The following is an 18,233-nucleotide window of genomic DNA, read 5'->3' on the forward strand; positions in this document are numbered from 1 at the left end:
GTTGCCAGGTCCGTGTAATAAACCCAACCAAATAGTTAATCAAACATTTTCCCAAAGTAGCCTAAATTCCGCGGATTTGGCAACATTCCCGCATGAAAATACACCAAACACACCTGGATGTAAGGAAAGCAAAAAGGGACAAATTTCTTGCTACACTGCAGCATAGTAAAATTATTCTCACACTCCCGTTTATGTTCTTTTTTTATTATTATACATCTTGCAGTTGTTCCGTTATTTTTGTCTTATGTTTTTACATTTCAAGTTGAAAAACCTCTCGTCTTAAATTTATTTTCAAGTTTAAGATTTAGGACGGTATTTTGAACTATTTGACTTGCCGTACATCCAGTCACGCTTCTGGTGCACGCTAGTTCTGATCGTACGTACAGTAACTCGGCAAAAACGCCAGAATTGTAGTATGTTTGCGTAAAGGGGAACAGACATTCCGAGGGGAACAGAATCGACTGCTACACCGGCAGTGGCAGGCGCCGTCGCCGTTTTAATGACGAAAAAAAATAAAAAAACATTCACATTTGCACACATTCGCTGGTCAAAAACGATATATTGATAAGTAAAACAACAACACAATTGTTTTTACCATCGGAAAATCGTGCGCCCCCGCGCTGTTTCGTTCTGGAACTTACACAAAGCGACGAGTGATCCTCGTCACCTAGATAACATATATTTCTAAGAAATTTATTCTTTGATTTATGATTGCTGATACACTTAATTTATTAACATTTAGGCTATTCATGTTATGGTATACTCTCCGCTCGTCCTCACATGTATAAAATGTTGTAAAACATGGTTTTACTACAGTAATGTAGTAGTAACTAAAAAAAAAAAAATTACAGAAGATCACTGTGAAATCTTTATATTTTATCATGCAGAATATAATTCATGATTCATTCCTAGGCTTCATTTATTTGATCCAAAATACAGCAAAATCAGTAAAATTGTGTAATATTTTTACAATTTTAAATAACTGTTTTCTATTTGAATATATTTTAAAATGTAATTTATTTTTGTGATCAAAGCTGAATTTTCAGCATCATTACTTACATTACAGTGTCACGTGATCCTTCAGAAATGCTTTTCACTGCAACTGTACTTTTCACACTATTTTTATGTATTTTTTCATTGCTGGCTTATTTTAGGGAAAGTGTAGTGAATAAGAGACATTCAAGAGACCAACATCCCTGGTCCACCACAGTATAAAATTTTTGCCAGATACATGGCTCACAGAAGGTTGCTGTTGTAATTAGGTTTAAAGAAGCCCTTAAAACCCTGTTTATCTATATTATCTAATATTATTATTATGGTTGTTATTAATCGTGAATAAATCTAAAGCTTTTGAGACTATTATTTTGTGTTATTGAATTTGTCATGAAGATGTGACCATTTCTTCCTTTTATGCAGGGTTACTAAATAATCTTGATATAAAAAAGGGAGGGGGGGTGCCCTTTTTCAGTTTCAGCACATGCCCCTCAAAAGGTCTGTGCACGGCCCTGCTCGTCAGCATTGTTCATATCAATAACAAACATATATTTTGACTCCATATAGTGGTAATATAAAATTAAATTAAGTAGCCTATATAAAATTGCTAAATAAATCTATCACTACTTTTTACTTTTTTTTTTTGGTGTACCATTATATTTGTACATTGTCTACATTGACGTCTACAAATAAACTGAATATATTGAAAACCGGGGCACCTGATTTGACATATAAAACCTATATTTCAATTTCACTTGGCAATTATTAACAAGCTTAAAAATAAAAGAAGAAAAAAAAAATTAACCTGTTGTCTGTTCTTGTTATGTTTAATGTAACTTTGTTGCAAGCCTAAAAGCAGGAACAGGAATTCTGTTTTTCAGCCTGTCGGATTCCATTCTCTGTCACACAACAATACACAATCCCAAAAACCTGTGAAGTGGAAATTCAACTCCGTAAACCCAAGAAAATTAGACAAGATGTGAAACAAACTCAACTGATTATCTTGCAGAGAACTAGGCTAAAGCCATTCTTGTCCTTAGATAACACATTCACTGACCACCTACAGTCAGTTCACTGATGCTGATGAATATTGCACTCAAACTGGAAAGTACTTGCTTGATCTGGCAATCTCTAATCTGATTCGCTGACTCTGTCAACTTCTGAAATAAGGGCAAATCTGAAGTTTTCTACACACAATTTTCAATCAACACACAGAAAAATATTATTTTACTATAATAACACATAAATTATATAGTTGTATTTGCCTATCCTCAATGTAAGTTCCAATCTTCACCACAGTGTTAACCAGCAAAAGTCAGAACATCTTGTAAATGGCGAAACTTGTGTCTTAAAAATGTGCAAAAGGGCTGAAAACGAGAATTGTTCAAAAACTTTTTTCTTTTTTTTTTCTTTTTTGCCTGTCTGTCCTGCTCTCCTTTATCTCCAGCCTTCTGAACTACAGCCAGATCTTTCACTTTGGCATCTGTGTCATCGACAAGAAGAGCCAAAAACCTCCCTCCTCCCACACATAAAATAAAATAAATAAATAAAATAATTCAGCTGCTCAGGGACACCTTACTGGCACGACACTCATGAATCCACTCTCATTACTTTTATAACTGCAAAAGATTATGTACAATCATTAGGAATTGGTTTTACCAATAGCACCAACTTATAGAATATCAGTGTTCAGTTTTACGGTCATGAAAGGACAAAAAGTATTTTAATGTGAAAAGAAAAGGGTCAAATGAAATTCTTAACCCTAAAAATAGACATTGTTCTATATTTTCAGATTCGAGAATCATACATCCTTGAACTTCTATAAGAGAGGATGCTGAAACCTTATTAAGGTGTTTAAGCTGTCCCTTTGTCCCACAACTGTACTACATTGCAGTTTTGGAAACAAAACATTTCCTGCCCTTTGTCGCGTGACACCATTTCTTTATTATGAAATGGCATGTGTTCCAGTCAAACAGGTTCAAAGTCAGGCTTCAAATTCCAGTCATAGAATTCATTCAGAACTTTGACAAATGAGATAATTTTTAATGAGCTTTGATGAGTGATAGCGATGTCATCAAAGGGCAAGACATTTAACTGCAGTACTCATTACGTGATTTATGGGTTCGGAGGTTTACAGTCACTCTACAAAAATGGAACTGAATTCTATTCCTGTGACTTCATCTTTCTGACTGTAGATGAACACCTGTTGAAGTCAGGGCCGTGCACAGACCTTTTGAGGGGCATGTGCTGAAACTGAAAAAGGGCACCCCCCCTCCCTTTTTTATATCAAGATTATTTAGTAACCCTGCATAAAAGGAAGAAATGGTCACATCTTCATGACAAATTCAATAACACAAAATAATAGTCTCAAAAGCTTTAGATTTATTCACGATTAATAACAACCATAATAATAATATTAGATAATATAGATAAACAGGGTTTTAAGGGCTTCTTTAAACCTAATTACAACAGCAACCTTCTGTGAGCCATGTATCTGGCAAAAATTTTATACTGTGGTGGACCAGGGATGTTGGTCTCTTGAATGTCTCTTATTCACTACACTTTCCCTAAAATAAGCCAGCAATGAAAAAATACATAAAAATAGTGTGAAAAGTACAGTTGCAGTGAAAAGCATTTCTGAAGGATCACGTGACACTGTAATGTAAGTAATGATGCTGAAAATTCAGCTTTGATCACAAAAATAAATTACATTTTAAAATATATTCAAATAGAAAACAGTTATTTAAAATTGTAAAAATATTACACAATTTTACTGATTTTGCTGTATTTTGGATCAAATAAATGAAGCCTAGGAATGAATCATGAATTATATTCTGCATGATAAAATATAAAGATTTCACAGTGATCTTCTGTAATTTTTTTTTTTTTTAGTTACTACTACATTACTGTAGTAAAACCATGTTTTACAACATTTTATACATGTGAGGACGAGCGGAGAGTATACCATAACATGAATAGCCTAAATGTTAATAAATTAAGTGTATCAGCAATCATAAATCAAAGAATAAATTTCTTAGAAATATATGTTATCTAGGTGACGAGGATCACTCGTCGCTTTGTGTAAGTTCCAGAACGAAACAGCGCCGGGGCGCACGATTTTCCGATGGTAAAAACAATTGTGTTGTTGTTTTACTTATCAATATATCGTTTTTGACCAGCGAATGTGTGCAAATGTGAATGTTTTTTTATTTTTTTTCGTCATTAAAACGGCGACGGCGCCTGCCACTGCCGGTGTAGCAGTCGATTCTGTTCCCCTCGGAATGTCTGTTCCCCTTTACGCAAACATACTACAATTCTGGCGTTTTTGCCGAGTTACTGTACGTACGATCAGAACTAGCGTGCACCAGAAGCGTGACTGGATGTACGGCAAGTCAAATAGTTCAAAATACCGTCCTAAATCTTAAACTTGAAAATAAATTTAAGACGAGAGGTTTTTCAACTTGAAATGTAAAAACATAAGACAAAAATAACGGAACAACTGCAAGATGTATAATAATAAAAAAAGAACATAAACGGGAGTGTGAGAATAATTTTACTATGCTGCAGTGTAGCAAGAAATTTGTCCCTTTTTGCTTTCCTTACATCCAGGTGTGTTTGGTGTATTTTCATGCGGGAATGTTGCCAAATCCGCGGAATTTAGGCTACTTTGGGAAAATGTTTGATTAACTATTTGGTTGGGTTTATTACACGGACCTGGCAACCCGAGGGGAAACAGACATTGGGGAACAGAATCGACTGCTACACCGGCATCACATTACATTTTCATCTAATGTTACAAACTAGTTTTTTTAGCAATATATACGGAGCGCTCAGTTTTTCCTGTGGTAAAATGCATTTGGCCAAAATAGCATTTTATAAAAGATGAAATGCAACTATATGCACAGGCTATTTAAGTGTTGGCTATGTATTGGCTATGACTAGATGGCAAATGCTAGCCCTCTCTCTCAGGTGACGTCCCACATGTCTCAGTCAGTGAGTCAGTCAGAGATCAAATAAATAAAATATGAGCCTTTATAGACATAGGGTCTCATTCATGAAACATTCGTAAATATATGAGTAAATATGGGAGTGATTTGCGCGTAAAGAGACCTTCCCGAAAACCCTTCTCCTGATTCACAAATACTTCGTAAACGTCAGATGTGATAGTGAAATGTGTGTGTGTGTTAATGAATTCCAATCAGTCGTAAATGGGACGCGCGTGCACGCTCATTCTCAATTACCATAAATCCCGCCCATTAAATCCGACAGACAACTATATATGAGCATCATATTATGACACCAAATGAAGGATTTCAACGTCTCTTCTCAAAAGCGAATGAAAAATAACAATTTCTCAGCTGCAGAAATTGAAGTTTTATTATCAGAAGTTAATTCAAAACGCCACATTTTATTTTCAAGCGTACATAGTGGCGTACTATCAGGTCCTAAAAAAAGGAAGCTAGGCAGCATATTACAGATGCTGTTAATGGAGTTTCTTCTGTTAATCGAACAGTCCCAGAAGTGAAAAGAAAATGGTTCGACATGAAGCTTGACAGCTTCATTAGTTCACTTCGAAAAAATCGTATTCAAACTGGACGAGGACCACCATCATCATCGAGCATATCTACATACTACTAGGCTACTCTCATAATAAAAGTAAAAAGAAAAACCGTATGTAATTACTTTATATAATATTTTTTTTTCAAAATGCTGTGTAAATATTTACCCGAGTAAGGTGAATTAAAATGCAGCCGTATTAATGAGCAAAATGTTCAGATGTTAAACGCACTATTTACGCGTAGCTAGGAGCAGGTGTAGATTTCTTTCGTACCAACTAACATTTGGAAAATACGAACATTTTAATGAATCCGAAATTTTACGACAGAACCACTTTACACACGATTTACACAAAAATTAGTTCTGCTCGTGTTTCATGAATGAGACCCATTGTGTTTAGTAGTACTTCTTCAAACAACAAGATATTTATTTACCCTTCGCAAAACTTTGTTCAGCTCAGCTGGTGTCTACTGTGCGGCTGCTGTGGAACTTCAGTTGATTCAATGAATATAGAGGGGGCGGAGTTATCAGCTTACTGACAGCTTGAGGATCGAATAAGATTTACACAAGCTCGTTTTAAGAACTTTCATTTGCTAAATATTTGTAAAACAGACAGACAGACGTAAAGGGTGACCAATAGCATTGTTTAATAAAGAAAAAAAAAAAAACACCACCAAAAAAAGGGCACTTCGGAGTGTAAGGGCAAAAAGGGCATGTGCTCTGCACATGTTGAGCCCTACCTGTGCACGTGCCTGCTGACGAGAGTGATGTAGTTTTGTTCACTGTGAAGCTTACACTGCAATGTATTAAAAAAAAAAACATATTTGAGACCCTGGACCACAAAACCAGACGTAAGGGTCAGTTTTTTTGAAATAGAGATTTATGCATCATCCGAAAGCTGAATAAATAAGCTGTTAGGAAAGGAGGATATTTGGCTGAGATACAACTATTCGAATATCTGGAATCTAATGGTGCAAAAAATCAAAACATTGAGAAAATCACCTTTAAATTTGTCTAAATGAAGTTCTTAGCAATACATATTACTAATCAAAAATTAAGTTTTGATATATTTACAGAAATAAATATTTATAATTTTGACCCATACAATGTATTTTTGGCCTTTGCTACTAATATACCTCAGCAACTTAAGACTGCTTTGTGGTCCATAATCAATTTTGACCATCAGTAAGAAAAAAAGTGTTTTAAAGTTTGTTGTTTTGCAGAACATCACAATTATATATGACATGAGAATAAGGCGTGAAGTTAGGAAGAACGTTTTAAGGAAAACATAATTATATTTTCATAATGATTTTTTTCTTCTCAAACCTTGTCTGTGTAAAAACACCCCTGGCCAAATGCCACATAGGGCTAAATGCATAACATTTTAATAAAACTGTTAATGTTATGGCAGCGGGGGCTTTGAATGTGCATAAGTTATTTTATTTAATCTGTGTTATTTTATTGTTGTTGTTTTTTTTGTTGTTGTTGTTGTTTGACCAAAGATCCACTGATGTTGATGTGTCTGAATTCAAGCATTTCAGTGGTCTTAAATACATCCTCCTTTACAGCAGATTTAGTTCACAAACAAATGACAGTTTTGACCTAAATATGATTTTTGACACCGCTTCTGCTTGTCAGAGCATGTGATATATTGTAAGAGTAACAATATGTTTTATGAAATGTACTGTAGCAAAAAGTATGATCTTATGCTTTGGAATGCAGTGAAGTAAATTTAAAAGTTACTAAAAATAAATCTACTTCAGTAAAGTACAGAAACTTGAAAAATGTACTTAGGTACAGTAACGAAGTAAAGCTACTCCTTTACTGTCCACCACTGGCAGAAGATGATCTCAAAGGGTGCAGAGTATACAAATTGATAAGATCGTAAAGATAATGAGGTGCCAAATTATGAAGAGCTTTGTAGGTAAGAAGAAAAAATTTGTAATGAACAGTACATGATAATGAACAGGAAGCCAGTGCAACTTATAAAGAATGGGAGTTATGTGATCGAAAGTAGGCCTACATGAACGGTTAACTATCCTAGCTGCTGAATTCTGTATTAACTGTAATCAATGGAGGTGTTTTTCAGGAATGCCAAATAAAAGAGAATTACAATAATCAATCCGAGATGTAACCAATACATGAATAAGCACTTCAGTACTGTGCTGAGAGAGTGAAGAACGGAGTCTAGCAATATTGCGTAAATGAAAAAAATTCAGAACATGAAATATTACTAATATGTGAACCAAACGAAAGCAAACCATCCAGTATAACTCCAAGACTTTTCACCTGGGCAGAAAAATTGACTGAACAATTATCAATGAACAAGGTAAAGGATTGAGTTTTAGATAAGACAGACATAGAACCCACAATAAGGAGGGCTTCTGTCTTTTTGGTATTTAACTTCAGTCATCCAAATATTAATGTCCTGGAGACATTTAGTAAAGTCAGGAGGGGGATGAGAAATGTTATGTCAGTGTGTCATCAGTGCAAAATGAAAATTAATACCATAGGAACAAAAAATACGACCAAGGGGAAGAATATAAATGATAAATAAAAGCGGACCCAACACCGACCCCTGTGGAATGCCATGAGTACCTGAGACAGGATCTGAACGTGCATTCTTAATCTGTACAAACTGTTTTCTATCACTTAAATAAGATGAAAACTAAAGAAGCGCATTATCAACTATTCCTATGCAAGCCAGTCATTCCAATAATACTGAATGACTAATAAAACACCCGCTGACTACAATGATATAGCTTGGAATAGGATCATTTTTAATATAACTCCTACTGGATTCGTCTGAAAGAAGAAAGTCATATACACCTAGGAAACTAGGAGGGGGAGTAAAACACAAGCTATATAAATTTTTGTGAGAACTAACCCTTTAACAAGTCTGCATATATTTGCTCAAAAATACAGTAAAAACAGTATAATTATAGATTTGATATACTTACAGCAGGAAATGTACAAAAATATCTTCATGGAGCATGATCTTAACTTAATATGCTGATGATTTTTGATATAAAAGAAAAATTTATAATTTTTACCCATACAATGTATTTTAGCTATTGCTACAAATATACCACAGTGACTTAAGACTGGTTTTGTGATCCAGGGTCACATATTGTGTTTTTAAACAATAGCAAGAAAAAAAGGAATGCATTCTTCCTTTCCAAGGCCCCAGACTTCTCATACTCACCCCTTCCCCCCAAATCCCATTGTGACTTTGATTAACAGACTGTAGGAGGGAAAACAGTTTCCCAAAAAATCTTGACGAGAGAGATGTAATCCCTGATGTAATCCCTGGGAATGGCCATAACATCTGTTCTGCCCTGCTCATTATGAGTCAAAGTTGTGATGTTCACCTTAATTCACTATCTACTTGTCTACAAGAAGCCTGGGCCAGTGTCTCTGAAGTAACTTCAAACAAACAACCTGGAAGCAGGCCAAAACTAAATAATGTGCCACTGAGACACTCATCTGTTTGAACGGTGGTGGTCTGTTCTCCTTCCAAATGTTGTTATCCTAGCGTCAGGCTGATGATGCAGCCTCCTCAAGAGCTGTGTCTAGCTTTGCAATTTTAGCAGTGAGCCAGCGCTTCAATGGGCTGGAACTGATGGGTGATGTGTGCAACTTTTGCAGCACAAATCCATCTGTGAGACATCCTTCATTATAGACACATTCAGTGCGGAGAGAGATGAGGGGAAAGGAATGGTATCACATGCTTGTTCTGTTAAATCCAAATTGCTGATAGTTTACGGTCATTTAAATATTTAAAAATGCATTGCATGCTTGCTGAATCACAATTATATTGAAGTGGTTTTGTGTCTGTATTTCAGTTGGTCAAACTATTCGTTTGAAGATATCATTAAGCCTGTGTTTGAACTCTATAATGTATGTACTCTAAAACAAAAACATGACCGACATTGAACATTTAAAAATATATATTCTCAGTGTAAGAGAGCCATCTTGTGGTTACAGTTGGTAGCTTGATATTCGAAAACAAAATACAGCTGATTTAAAGGGGTCATATGATGTTGTTAAAAATAACATTATTTTGTGTACTTGGTCTAATGAAATATGTTTATTTGGTTTACGTTTTAGAAAACACATAATTTTCCACATACTGTACATACTGTGTTTCTTCTCTATGCCCCAACTTTCTGCAATGTGTAATTTTTTACAAAGCTCATCTGTCTGAAAAGCGAGGTGTGCTCTGATTGGCCAGCTATCCAGTGCTTTGTGATTTGCCGAATTCCTCAAACATGTGCCGGAAATTTTACGCCCCTCACCATACTGTGATCAGACTGTGATGTGTCCTGGTCAGAACTCAGAACACTGACAAGAAAACAATAAAACCCATTACAAACTAGGCATTTCTTGCATCCAGTGAGGACATAATTACGTCTTTTTACATGTTGCCTTGCATCAAAATCATAAAACCATGTCTGCATTTGTGATCTGAGATATTACAAACAACAAGCGCTACTCGTCCACTGCTCAAAACTCGCTTTCGAATCATTCGTGGCAAATCCTTTACATATATTAATGTACTTACAGACTTTGAGTCAGAACAGCCGGCATTGTATTCTTCTCTTCCAGAATCAGGAAACAGTCCTCCATAAAATGTCCTGCACACATCTGAATATTTGGGTTGAACTTTTCTGGAACAGTGTTGTTGTAAATAAAACTTAAAACTTAACCACTGATTTCTAGTATCGTCCTCTTAATGAACAGCTTGTAACACTCCAAAGAGAACCGAAAATTTGAAATCGCATCATATGACCCCTTTAAATTAGTTTGGTAAACACGTAAATGAGGATTCATTCATAACGAATAAACGAGTATATATTTCCGTTGGTGTGTTTGTGTATACATACATACATATACACATATATTTGCATTGACATTTTCACAATCCCTAAAGCTTTTTTTCAGTTTATACTTGTAGGTTTTTAAACACCAAAAAGCAGTGGGAGGGAAGAGCATGCTTGAGATTAAATGATACATAATGTAGTTTGAAAAAAAATCAAGGTAAATAAATATCACTTTTGAATTTCATATTTTATTGTACATCATTTCCAGACATCTGTAAATTAAGCAAATAATGTAAGGACATTTAATTTGAACTTTTAATGCCAGCAATGGTCAGCAGTCAGTTTAAATGTAATTTCCACCATATGATGCTATTAAACACAGTTCATTATTTGACATTGTGGCAAAAATGTTCCTGATCTGATGTTATGTGTACAATGAAAAACTTCATGTATCTCCATGTTCTATGTTGTCAGTTTGTCATGGTTTAAATAAAAAAATATATATTTCTTGACAGCCCTCAAGTTTGAACTTTTCAACCTTAAAACACAGAAAACTCAGAAGTATGGCCTCCTATCTCCGAAAAGGAAGCGTGTACATGTATCAATAAATATTAGGTGTCTTTAGATAAAAATTGAATGCCACTTAGCGATTGGCTGTCGTAGTGATTGCATCATCAGTTTCCAGTGCTCGTCCTCGGAGGTCTTGCTCTTTTTGATGTGGATATGACCAATCAAACGCTTGGAAGACTTCTTTGAAGGTTGAATTTCGTAAACAGACACTATGATGGTGCACTCTCTGATCTGTTGATCTGGCAACACAAAGGTCAGGACCTCGTTGAACACCGTCACTTCCCAGCGCTTCTTCTGCGTTGTACTCTGATGTCGAAGTTTGCAGTGGTTGCAGGTAATGCTGGTTCTGGCATAGAGAGCTGTGAGTTTAATCAACAAACATTTTAAAAATTATTTAAAAAGTATTTTTTACAGCATTTATTAATTAAGCTTGGTAAGTGTTAAATAGTAAATACACTATTGTTCGTTGTTGGTTCATAATGAATAAATTTGTACATTCAACTCTTCATTTTTACAATGCTATTAGTAAGGGAGGATCGAGCGGCAACCTCCCGCTCTCTCTCGTGAGGCCAATAAGGAAGTGACTTAAACTGCAATTCATCGACTGGCCGCTTGAGGCTGGCTGCAGAAGAGAGTCAGTCCCATAGACTCCCCATGTTAAAATGCCCAACTTTACAGCAGAAAAAAACATGTTTACAGCCTGGTTCAAAAAATGATTTTGGTCTATATTGCTAATTTTGCCCTTCATGACAACTGTGAGGGGGGTGAATTTTTTTATAACTTATCCGTTTAAATTATATTAAGCCTTAAAGTTCTGCATAATTAAGGGCGTGGCCACTTGAGTGACAGGTGGATTGCCGCTGCTGATAATGCAGTTGCGCTAGGTGGGCGTGGCTTCAGCAATCAGCTTTTTGCCCATTTTCGATTATCCGGGAGAGTTGCGCGGTGACGCGCTTCCAAGATGGCGACGGCCCGCTCTTTCTTTTACTGTCTATTATCATAGACAGTAAAAGAAATGGACACAGCGACCCCATTGGAACTCAATTGAGACAAATGAAGCCCAGTTTTAGCGTTTTTTAGCACTTCCGTTTCTGACGCGCAGACTCAAACGAAGCTTGACGACGTCAGCAACCTGTCTGACAGATGTAAATCTTTTAAGTGACTGTACGTGCAAACTGCCATCTTTAATCTTGCAGAGACGGCGAGCTTGAGCGGGGAGTTCATTATTCTTTAAACGCCTCAGATGTAAAGTTATTCGCTGTCAAAGTGACGCCAAAATGAATGGGAGTCAATGGGAATGCTAACGCAAGTGAAGTTCTGCTAAAAGATGGCAGCCCCCACCCGACTTCAACTTCCGGTCGAGTTCCTTGCCCCTTGTCTATGATCAAGGGGCAAGGAACTCGACCGGAAGTTGAAGTCGGGTGGGGGCTGCCATCTTTTAGCAGAACTTCACTTGCGTTAGCATTCCCATTGACTCCCATTTGGCGTCACTTTGACAGCGAATAACTTTACATCTGAGGCGTTTAAAGACTCTGTTTGTCCATTATTTATTTCTAAAGATACACGACAATGTATAAAGGGCTCCATTACCTTCTATGTTACATTATGGCCCCGTATAAACAGTTTTTGTAAAAAATAGGCTAACGATTGCGTCATAACCACTCGGCTCTCTGTCGCATTACCATACAGACAGGTGGAGAAGCTCGTAGGCAATTAACTTAATATGGCGTACTGGCGTTACATTTTAAAATACTATACAAAATAATTAATCAGAATACTTACTCCTGCTCACTCACGACAAAGAACTCCCCTCTCAAGCTCGCCGTCTCTGCAAGATTAACGATGGCAGTTTGCACGCACAGCTACTAGAAGATTTACATCTGTCAGACAGGTTGCTGACGTCGTCAAGCTTCGTTTGAGTCTGCGCGTCAGAAACGGAAGTGCTAAAAAACGCTAAAACTGGGCTTCATTTGTCTCAATTGAGTTCCAATGGGGTCGCTGTGTCCATTTCTTTTACTGTCTATGTCTATGATGCGCTCTGCACACTTTAGGCTTCAAAAACGCTATTGAGGAGTCTATGGGTGACGTCACGGACACTACGTCCATATTTTTTTACAGTCTATGGGGAGGATACATCGTTACACCAGTAGGTGGAGACACTGGTCATGAGTCATTCGTTCATTAGTGAAGGAAACGCCACCGTGTGCTGCAGCGATTCTGCTGTGTATTTCTTTGGAGTTATTTTAGCTAATACTGGTAATGCTTTGTCTAAGATGGAAGTTATTCAGTAGGAACTTCTTGTTTGTGAACTTTTGGTAAACAATATCACACAGTCGTGCTGCAATTGTAGGTTGGGGGAGTGAAAGCAGAGCGCTCTCTCCCACCTTCAATACCATGACTGAAGTGCCTTTGAGCAAGAGCACTCCTCTGTGTGTTCAATGTGTGTGTGTGTGTTCACTGCTGTGTGTATGCACTTCCAATGGGTTAAATGCAGAGCACGAATTCTGAGTATGAGTCACCATACTTGGCTGTATGTCACTTACACACACACACACACACACACACACACACAACCATATACATATATATATATATATATATATATATATATACATATATATATATATATATATATATATATATATATATATATATGGCCAAACATGTTTCCACGGCTCCAGAGTCCAGTGGCGACTTTACTCCTACAGACTTTACACCAGTCGGTTTGGCATTGCACTTGGTGATGTGAGGCTGCTCCAAGCTCCTGCCACACAGTTTGTGTGCTGGTTTTAATGCCAGTTGAAGCTTAGAACTCATCAGCTATGGAATCAGCTGAGTATTGGTGACATTTTTTTACACACCATGCACCTCAGCACTCGGGGACCCCGCTCTATGATTTTACATGGTCTTCCAAATTGGTGCTGTTCCTTAACACTTCCACTTTCCAATAATACCAATAATATCTAGCAAGGATGATATTTCACAAACTGAACCACAGAAAACAAACTTGAATTCACTGAAGCTTTCCAGATTGACACATTTTGAATCTGGAAATGCAGACTGCATGCTTAGGTGCTTAATTTTATACACCCGTGGTAACTGGTCTGATTGAAACACTTCCATTCACGTAGAAGTATACACTTAATTATTCCTCACCTCTCTCAGTCTTATTGGGATGACATACTGTGTGGATCTTCAACACTCCCACCTCCAGCCTCTGAGATGTAGGCATGTGTTTCAGAGAGAGCAGTGCCTCACCAACCATGTCCTACACAGAAAATATACCAATTGTTCTTCATCTCACAATTTCCAATTTGTTATACTGAAATCTGCTAAGGACTTAATGGCTATACTGGATTATTTTGATTTATCACTGCACATTGATTTTCCTACACATTCTCATTCTTTTACCCTTTATTTGATATGCTCTGTTGGCATTGTCAATTTATGTATCCGGGTCTGAGATTTTCTGAGATCAACAAACTTATCAAACTGCCATCTCCCTTTCCTAGTGTTTCTTCTGACATCTGTGAATATTTTCTGACGTTTATACACAAAATTCACAATATATTTTAATCTTTTTTTTTTCTTCTTTTGCTCCTTTAGAGCCCTATGCCTCTCAGATACCCTGCCAGCTCTCTAACTTTACACTCAGCAATACATCTGTGGTTGAGCAGCTGATTATGAATTCTAACTCCTCTTCCTTTCAGCTAGATTCAATACCAACAAGCCTGCTCTAAAAGTTTCTGCCTTGTCTCATTATACCCATCACTCACATGATAAATAACTCCCTTATGACTGTTTACATACCTACTGAACTGAAAGTAGCTGTGATCACCCCGGTACTCAAAAAACCTGGCCTTGACAAAAAAGTCCTGGGTAGATTTAGACCAATCTCCAACCTTCCTTTTTGTCTAAGGTCCTAGAAAAGGTGGTTGCCACACAACTACAGACTAATTTGGACAAGAATAATTAGCATGAACCATTTCAGTCCAGATTTCATCCTCTCCACAGTACATAGACTGCTCATCTAAGAGTAGTGAATGACCTCCTCCTTGCCTCTGATTCTGGTACACTCAGCGTTCTAGTCTTCTTGGAATTGGAAAACAGTGGCTAAGTTCATATCTCTCAGACAAGCAATAGTTCATTAGCATTGATGAACAAAACTCTTGCTCTGTCATTTTTGTCCCATGGAGTGCCTCAAGGTTCTGTTCTTGGTCCACTTCTGTTTTTAATCTGCTTCCTTTAGGTGAGATCATCCAGTGCCTTGTCCTTAATTTCCACAGTTAAATTTATTTTACTGCATGGTCCAATTCAGTTTTTCCTACCTATTCTTTAACATCTTGTCTACAAGATCTTAAAGTATGGATGGCTCAAAATTTCTTAAAATTAAACACTGAAAAAAAAAAATCAATAAAAAAAGGCCCAAAATCCTTTGTCTCCTCTCATTTTGACTCTATTAACATTGACTGAGCTATAGTTCATCCATCCCACACTATACATAATCTTGGTGTACTATTTGATTCCACACTATGTTTCTATACTATACTATATTTCAAAGATGCTGAAACACTTATTCATGCCTTCATAACTTCTTCATGCCTGGACTATTTTAACTCAATTGTTATATGGCCTACCAAACAAAGCCCTAGATCATTAGCAGCTTATTTAAAATTCAGCTGCTCGTTGCCTTACATTTACCTCTATCTGCCTATTTGTATGATCATGCAACTGTATATTTGTATTTGTGTTCATGCTATCTGTCAACTTTATGTTAAGTATCCTTGGGTTTCTTGAAAGGCACTATATAAATAAAACATAATAATAATTCTTGAAAAAATTATAGAAAATGTATTGCTGACTGATAAATTATTATTATTATTATAAAACTTACTTTCTTGGGTACTTGCAGTTCCTCTTTTAACTCCAAGGGATATGAGAGCTTCATACTGTTCAGGGGAGCACGGGCCTCTCCTAGAATTTCATGTCTTGAGTATTTATCAAAATCCCTAACCTAAAACAAACAATTCAAAGTGAATTAATGCATCACAATAAAATAAGATGTAAGGTCAATTACGTACCTCAAATCTAACAGTGACTTTTGATACTTCCTCTTCAGCCAGAGTGCAAGAGAACTGATCTCCAAACACAGGACTGCAGCTCTTCTTCACTAAACGTGTCTGCCATTCGTCCAGAACACACTGCATTGAACCTTGCTCCTCATCCTCTCTTTCTGCCCACAGCAACCGCACCCAAACAAATGGGTCCACACTGTGACTGAAGTCTCGCACGGCTAGATCCTGGGCATCCAGCACCGTTACCACCAGTCTGGACTGCAGCTGATCGTAGAACAATGAAAAGCGTAGAGATCCCTGGATGTTCTCCTCTTCCACATCTGCTATGCTTGCTAGATCTAGACTACTGCCCAGGTTAGTGTAAGAAGTGCCAGGGGACAGGCGGTGGCTCAGTTCCTCATTATGAACCTCCATCTGATGGACAGAGTGTGTATCAGGTCTAATTTCTAGCATAATCACATAGTGTTATTGGCTATTTAAAAATACACACATGCGGTTGGCAACCAAAGCAAACCATCTGTGAAACATGTTTTTCATCCATTTTGTTTGAACTAGGTCAAAGCAAGCAAAAACGAAGCAAGCAAGCAAACAGTACAAAATGGATGCATTCCAGGTTATGAAGATAGTGATGGCTTATGTAAATGAATCTTACCTTAGCGTCATTTGTTTGTGTAGCATACTGAAAACCTCCGCTCCTAGCCAACAGGCCATCTGCTAACAAAATATTCACTAGAATTAAATAGATGTAGATAGATATTTAGCATTATATATTTTTTTATGTTTTTGAAAGAAGTCTCTTATTCTTATCAAGGCTGCATTTCATTTGATCACAAATTCCAGTCCAGTTTAGTGTCACATGATCCTTCAGAAATCATTCTAATATGCTGATTTGGTGTTTATCAATGTTTTTTGTTAAATACATTTCAATTTTTAGATGAAAAGAAAGTTCAAAAGAGCAATGCATTTGAAATAATCTTTCAACATAAATTTCTTTACTCTCCCTTATGATCAACTTAGTTTATCCTTTTTCAATAAAAGTATTAATTTCAAGTATTCAACGACAACAAAAATATCTTACTGTCCCGAACTTTTGAACAGTACTGTAGATACAATAAATAATGTCATACCTCTTATTCAATACTGTGCATCTAATCCACAAAAACTAAATGGTTATCTAAAAATACACCTGTTCCTAATAATATAATCTTGTGTATTAGGTCAAATATAAAAATCAGCCATTTCTTTTGCATGGTAACTTACCAGGTCTTTGTGAAACAGGAAACCGTGTGCAGTGGCGGTAAATCTGCCATATCAGAAGGCAGAGGGCTATAAGGAAAAAGACACCAGATATGCCCAAAATACTATATTCTAATTCCTCGGAAATTGACAGTTGAATTTCTCTAAAGGACAAACCCAAAACGGCAAAGAAAATCATGTCTTTTTGCCATGGACAGGCCTGGAAATGAAGAACATAAAGTTACTTTTTGCTGGGTTTACTTATATTGCTAAATATTCCTATTTAACCTGACAAGAATCAGATTTATATAACATTTACTGTACTATCAGCAATATAGTGTTTTTCATAGTATATATAGTGTTTTTCATGGTATATAAAGTATACAATACATAGTTCCTGAAGTATTTGTTTAACAATATGTCTATTTCAAGAGACTGTTCGGGGAAAGACAACTACAAGGGTGTATTCTCGCAGGTTATGAAGTACTAAATTTATTTTATAAAAATGAAACAAAATAAAAGAACCAAAGGCAGAAACCCTACCTTTTTGAGCTTTAATTTTCCTCCATTAGTTCCATTTTGTTAATAAACTACGAGCGGATCAGACGTAGTTGAGAGCGATCACCTGACAGACCATCAGCAAACACAAGGGCAAACCTGTTAGATCACTTGTTCATTCAGGTCTTATTAAACAGGCTTCGTCTGTGCTGCCTTCATGAATCTACAGCTGAAACATAAGATGGATACGATGTGTTTCACTGTCAAATGTAGAACTGTTCTCTTCTTCTTCTTTACTATTACTGTGTGCAAATTCAATGGCCAGTTTATCACGGCCTGTATCCAAATAGCCAAAGCTTGTGAGATTAGATAATTGCTTATGAAAAAGAGTGTCAGTACTGTAGACCATTGTTCATTTACTTGAAAGGCTGCATAAGAAAACAGTTGTCTTCAAATCTGTTTAAAGAAATAACCACTCTGC

General features: G+C 36.6%; 1 protein-coding gene across 1 annotated transcript; it reads right to left on the reverse strand.

Moving 5' to 3' along the window:
• Nucleotides 1–10,601: 10,601 nt before the first annotated feature.
• On the reverse strand, nucleotides 10,602–18,098 carry LOC127934114 (synaptotagmin-2-like). Its single transcript, XM_052531278.1, has 7 exons — nucleotides 17,798–18,098; nucleotides 17,279–17,474; nucleotides 16,671–16,732; nucleotides 16,025–16,432; nucleotides 15,838–15,957; nucleotides 14,100–14,211; nucleotides 10,602–11,302 (listed from the first exon to the last, which is right to left on the reverse strand). Exons 2-7 carry the CDS (start codon nucleotides 17,451–17,453, stop codon nucleotides 10,995–10,997), a joined length of 1,185 nt encoding a protein of 394 aa, XP_052387238.1. The 5' UTR covers nucleotides 17,454–17,474; nucleotides 17,798–18,098; the 3' UTR covers nucleotides 10,602–10,994.
• Between the last annotated feature and the right edge of the window lie 135 nt (nucleotides 18,099–18,233).

The sequence above is a fragment of the Carassius gibelio genome, chromosome A18, assembly GCF_023724105.1.
Source record: "Carassius gibelio isolate Cgi1373 ecotype wild population from Czech Republic chromosome A18, carGib1.2-hapl.c, whole genome shotgun sequence".
Taxonomy (NCBI): Eukaryota; Metazoa; Chordata; class Actinopteri; order Cypriniformes; family Cyprinidae; genus Carassius; species Carassius gibelio.